This window comes from Mizuhopecten yessoensis, unplaced genomic scaffold (assembly GCF_002113885.1).
Source record: "Mizuhopecten yessoensis strain PY_sf001 unplaced genomic scaffold, ASM211388v2 scaffold716295, whole genome shotgun sequence".
In the NCBI taxonomy this organism is placed as follows: Eukaryota; Metazoa; Mollusca; class Bivalvia; order Pectinida; family Pectinidae; genus Mizuhopecten; species Mizuhopecten yessoensis.
Window position 1 is genome coordinate 638,866 of NW_018480045.1, and position 6,723 is coordinate 645,588.

At 33.7% G+C, this 6,723-nt stretch overlaps 1 protein-coding gene across 1 annotated transcript; it reads right to left on the reverse strand.

Annotated features, from left to right (window-relative positions):
• Positions 1 to 631: 631 nt before the first annotated feature.
• On the reverse strand, positions 632 to 2,949 carry LOC110442756 (interleukin 17-like protein). Its single transcript, XM_021486508.1, has 2 exons — positions 2,942 to 2,949; positions 632 to 2,589 (listed from the first exon to the last, which is right to left on the reverse strand). Exons 1-2 carry the CDS (start codon positions 2,942 to 2,944, stop codon positions 2,005 to 2,007), a joined length of 588 nt encoding a protein of 195 aa, XP_021342183.1. The 5' UTR covers positions 2,945 to 2,949; the 3' UTR covers positions 632 to 2,004.
• Positions 2,950 to 6,723: the final 3,774 nt, after the last annotated feature.

Sequence of the window (6,723 nt, forward strand, 5' to 3'; positions counted from 1 at the left end):
ACGGTTGTATCTCTTACTAATATGCAGGTGAACGATATATGTCCTTGTGTGGCATGGCTGTTTAAACTCTAGATGAGTGATAATTATTCAGAGCTATAGCTCATTTATTTTATAAATTTCCCACATAGATATACAAGTGAAATGTTTCCTGCTTTAAGTAATTTATAGGTTTAAAACAAGACCTTTGGCGCCTTGTAAATAATGTAATTCTCGTTGTCTTCGAGAATGTATAAAATTCTTTTACGTCGACACAAAAACAGCAATAAGAGTTGTATACAGAATCATTCGACACAAAAAGGGGACTTTATATAGAAACATTGGACCCACAATAAACAAGTAGGTTAAGTAGGACATAAACATAACATTAACCCAGGTGAAATTCAGCTTTTTATTTAATGATTTTCTTGAACTTGTTATCAACACATATATCACCTTACGAAAGACTAGACGGTGTGTCCATTGCAGATCGAAGAAAAAGGTCATCATAATATACCAAATACTATATTAAAGTTCATAGCGCCATCATGTCATTTTACCAACGTTTATGAATAGTTACATTGCTAGATATATTCATAAAATGAACTGAATTTACAAAAATACAACTAAAAACAAATTATACATATTCCCATTCTTTATACATATGTATCTGAGTGAGACCCGTTGCAAGACAGCGAAGGAGATCAGTATTATATAACTGATAATTGAATGAAACGCTTGTAAATACAGATGACAAATAAATGTATAGAGTACAATATTTAATGTTTGACAATAATTTTGCATGCAATGAGAATGATACTAATTAAAGGTTATGTAAATCTTCGAATTTCGAGCATTACATTTCCACTAAAACGTCATAAAATAACAAGTTCTTAGAATGACAAATTTCCAAAATAAACAAGTTGTTTCACAAAAAAAATCTGTTTGCTGGCAGGGTGGGTCATTAAGTTTGGTAGTGGATATATGATTACCGTAAGTTAATTATAGCAGGTTTGTGGGTGAAATGTTTAGACCGGTGTATAGGTCTATATAACTAACCGTCTAGATAGGTATTTCATGTATGCATGCATTACAAAAGATCATGACAGTATAGCTTATGTTGTTTATAATGTTATGAACGAACCATAATTGTTTGCTTTTTATGGATGCTTTGTTTAGCTACTATGTATTCGCTGAAGTTTCACATTTCTATTAATAACCACGCTGTAATTACAAGCACACAAGCATATAGTATGACAGGCATATCATATAGACTATAACACATACAAATCTAAGTGATAAATGCATTTATCGCTTACATTCCCCTTATCTTTAAAACATTTAAATCTAAACGGTACAATTGATCATTGTTTGATTAACCAGTGAGATCCTTTGATGTTACCGCCACAAATACAGTTACATAACTACCCGTTGTATATATAACCACAATGCAATAGTACAATTATACAGTTACTCTGTCTAAGACCACAGTGACACTAGTAAAGGTTATAGACACTCTATGAATATCTAACCATAACACTGTGACTATATAGCGATGCTTGTTTTTACCTATGCTAAAATAGGAAGTACGTTTCAAAGGTAGACTCCATAAAAACATCTTTATGAATATTTAACAAACGGAAAGATGACTCTAGAAACAAAACAAAGGTAAAGCGACATCAAGATAAATCATTTAACTGGCTGTAAATGATAATCATAGGCAATATGAATGACAACTTCACGACAGGAATATTTCAAAAATGAAAGCATGGAGCACTAGATTTCCTGTTATGCTTTTAGATTTCATATTGCTTTTCTCATACTTTGAAAACAGTTCATATTTTTTCAACATGCAGCATTCAAGTTTAACAAGTATACACATTACGTTTCAGAAATACCTAATGCTCACACTTCGAAATGTTAGTCATAACGCCATTTCATCCAATACCTTGTCCATCAACCATGCAGAATTGAATAATGCCACTATTGCAATCATCATTGGCCTTTCGCGTTACAACCAAGACAAATCTAGTTATTTGCTTTAAGTCCAGGGCCTGCGGTATTTGAAATCCCTATATGACTTGATGGGGCAGGGCCCAGACAGGTGCATCCCGCTGAAAGGGGTTCCAGTACAGTACTGTATCGGTAGACGTTGTCGATACAGCCCACTCGTCTGAGGACACTGATGTAAAAGTAAATCTCCTTGCATTTATTGCCTGACAGATTATGGGAGTCTGTTTGGCAGCCATCACAATTTGTTGCTGAGCAACGGGCCTCGTACAGGACATTAGGGATTCTATTTGGGTCGGTGTTCCTATGATATCGCCATGGGCACACACCTCTATCCATATCAGCTACAAAGTTGGGCTGGGTAGTCATGCTGGTACTCACTAATTCGCGTGTTATGTTATTGAAGATACAAGGTACACCCTTTATAATACCTCTGTTGTAGGACTCTAGCATCGCCAATGTATCACTCTCCAGACCTGTGATAGGGGTCCCGGATGAGGGCATCACTTCCGGCTCCTGACAATCTATGTGACCTTTGGTCCCGTGAATTATTGTACAAATGACCATGTACAGCACAAACATCACATAACATGTCGTTGACGTCTGTAAAAAAATTTAGAACAATTTTAACATTATCATAATCGGATTTCAAATATTATAACACATCGTATTTGTGACGAAGGAATCAAGCCTATAACGATGGACTGACATGTTTGGCCAATTAATCTACACTTTCTTATTGTTAAACTGTTTTCTGTCTTTCATCAATGAATTAAGAGCTTCACAAGAAGATAGGTATGACATATATTAAACTGATTGAATAAATGCATGTCAAACGTTTTAAATCTTCTAATTTAACAACTGTCGTATAAGTTTACTTGAAACTAACTAATCAAAATTGACTTTACAAAGTATGTTCTGAAAGGCGAAATGATTGAATAAAATGCAGTTTTACCATATTTTTGTTTCCAAAACTTAATGATGAGTAGCAATGCAGCTCCGGCTCTTATATACCAATAATTTGGAACGAACAGATTCTAATTTTATCTTATACACGTCATTTACTTCGAAGACAAATTAATTGGAAACACCGCTCTTCTTTATATAATAATAAAAATAGGGGATTTGATCTAAAAAGACAATATTTTGTCATATTTAAGAATATGATGCGTTTGACCGTCCAATGTATATCTGTAATTATACAATGGTCCATATTAGGGGAAGTTATGTTTGTCGTTTAACCCGACACAGGGAACGCCCGCCGTTACGGTTAACCAGCAAATTATATGTAACAGGGAAGTAGCGTTAACGAATTGTATCTTCAAACGTCTATGTAGTCATGCGCATCCCACCGATTGACATGCCAGTATACTCTGTTACAACGTTAGGTTTAGGAAGTAATCCGCTTTTATGTCATTAACCGTTACAGAGCAAATAGTGTCTGTAAACTGTCGATAAATACCCCATATTATACATGATATCTTTACGGGGACAAATATCTTTTTAAAAAACTCAGCAAAGTGTAAAAAGGAAACGCAAAAGCGTTATCGAACAACTATTTCTCTCTCTCCTTTTTCAGTCTTGTAATTTGTAAATGTTGTGCAGAGGAAATGTACCAGCGTTATCGAACAACTATTTCTCTCTCTCCTTTTTCAGTCTTGTAATTTGTAAATGTTGTGCAGAGGAAATGTACCAGCGTTATCGAACAACTATTTCTCTCTCTCCTTTTTCAGTCTTGTAATTTGTAAATGTTGTGCAGAGGAAATGTACCAGCGTTATTTTACACAAGTGTGACTCAACGCTTTTTGATATTTTTATTCAGTTTTGTAATTTATATACACAGTGTCTAAAATATTAGAGTAGCATTTAAAACAAGTAATGCAGTTAAAAAGTGGTGACGAGGTGTACTAAAACAAGCTTTATGTGAATGGAAAATCTTATGCTACACCAGTGACGTGTACAATAGTGCTTCCTTGTCAAATTAAACGGCCAGCAATCACGTAACGGTCCAATTCAGGATATACACCAACCATAACAGCTATCTAACCTGTTAGCTATATAGTCAGATTTCAGCCTACCACTGTATTCTGGTGTTTTATATAATGTCTAATGCTTGTATCTTACCTATAATATCGTTATCATTTGAACACCTTATCGTACTACAATGTAAAAAGCATATTGAACTGTTGAAACACTTGAACATATCGATATTTGAACTTAGTTTTGTTCTTTATTTTATTTTGATTTCTGTTATCACACACCGAGTAACTACCGTGGGTATTTACTTGGATAGCCACTATCATAAACCAGGCGCAAAAACTTACGTATTAATCCATGGCTATTCACAAAGATACAAATCTGGTATTTTTGCAGAATATAAATAAATCAACACATTTTAACAAATTTCAAATAACAAGTCAATGTTTTCAACAACAAAAAAACAGTTTTGGTATTATATATTGCAAATTTCCATATGGATTTTTTTTTGTCAGGAAACCATTAGTACCAATAAAAGTAAGGGAAGTAAGAAAAAGATAACATCAATATCAATTTTTTCAATTTCTTGTTTCTTCGTTAGAGATGATACAACGTTTGACATATGCATCTACGAATTCAATTCTAAATTACCGAACCCCAATACCGAACATCACATCATTTTATATGCTAAAATCATACAAGATAAAATACCTAGGTTCATTGTGGTTTATAATATTTGGGATACCTGAGTACATATTGGTATCAGATGTTTGGATACCTGAGTACATATTGGTATCAGATGTTTGGATACCTGAGTACATATTGGTATCAGATGTTTGGATACCTGAGTACATATTGGTATCAGATGTTTGGATACCTGAGTACATATTGGTATCAGATGTTTGGATACCTGAGTACATATTGGTATCAGATGTTTGGATACCTGAGTACATATTGGTATCAGATGTTTGGATACCTGAGTACATATTGGTATCAGATGTTTGGATACCTGAGTACATATTGGTATCAGATGTTTGGATACCTGAGTACATATTGGTATCAGATGTTTGGATACCTGAGTACATATTGGTATCAGATGTTTGGATACCTGAGTACATATTGGTATCAGATGTTTGGATACCTGAGTACATATTGGTATCAGATGTTTGGATACCTGAGTACATATTGGTATCAGATGTTTGGATACCTGAGTACATATTGGTATCAGATGTTTGGATACCTGAGTACATATTGGTATCAGATGTTTGGATACCTGAGTACATATTGGTATCAAATGTTTGGATACCTGAGTATATATTGGTATAAAATGTTTGGATACCTGAGTACATATTGGTATGAAATGTTTGGATACCTGGGTACATATTGGTATGAAATGTTTTGGATACCAGAATACATATTGGTATGTAATGTTTGGATACCTGAGTACGTATTGGTATGAAATGTTTAGATACCTGGGTACATTTTGGTATGAAATGTTTTGGATACCTTGGTAAATATTGGTATAAAATGTTTAGATACCTTGGTACATTTTGGTATGAAATGTTTTGGATACCTGGGTACATTTTGGTATGAAATGTTTTGGATACCTGATTAAATATTGGTATAAAATGTTTTGATACCTGGGTACATTTTGGTATGAAATGTTTTGGATACCTGATTAAATATTGGTATGAAATGTTTAGATACCTGGGTACATATTGGTATGAAATGTTTAGGTACCTGATTAAATATTGGTATAAAATGTTTTGATACCTGGGTACATATTGGTATGAAATGTTTGGATACCTGATTAAATATTGGTATGAAATGTTTTGATACCTGGGTACATTTTGGTATGAAATGTTTTGGATACCTGAGTACATTTTGGTATGAAATGTTTAGATACCTGGTTACATTTTGGTATGAAATGTTTTGGATACCTGAGTACATATTGGCATGAAATGTTTAGATACATGGGTACATATTGGTACAAAATGTTTGGATACCCTAGTACATATTGGTATGAAATGTTTAGATACCTGGGTATATTTTGGTATGAAATGTTTTGGATACCTGAGTACATATTGGTATAAAATGTTAAGATACCTGGGTACATTTTGGTATGAAATGTTTTGGATGCCTGATTAAATATTGGTATGAAATGTTTAGATACCTGGTTTCATATTGGTATAAAATGTTTTGGATACCTGGGTACATATTGGTATGAAATGTTTAGATACCTGGGTACATCTTGGTATGAAATGTTTGGATACCTGAGTACATATTGGTATGACATATTTGGATACCTGAGTACATATTGGTATGAAATGTTTGGATACCTGGGTACATATTTGTATGAAATGTTTTGGATACCTGAGTACATTTTGGTATAAAATGTTTTTGATACCTGGGTACATTTTGGTATGAAATGTTTTGATACCTGAGTACATATTGGTATGAAATGTTTAGATACCTGGGGACATCTTGGTATGAAATGTTTGGATACCTGAGTACATATTGGTATGACATGTTTGGATACCTGAGTACATATTGGTATGAAATGTTTTGATACCTGAGTACATATTGGTATGAAATGTTTGGATACATGGGTACATATTGGTATGAAATGTTTGGATACATGGGTACATATTGGTATGAAATGTTTGGATACCTGGGTACATTTTGGTATGAAATGTTTTAGATACCTGGGTACACATTGGTATGAAATGTTTTGGATACCTGGGTACATTTTGGTATGAA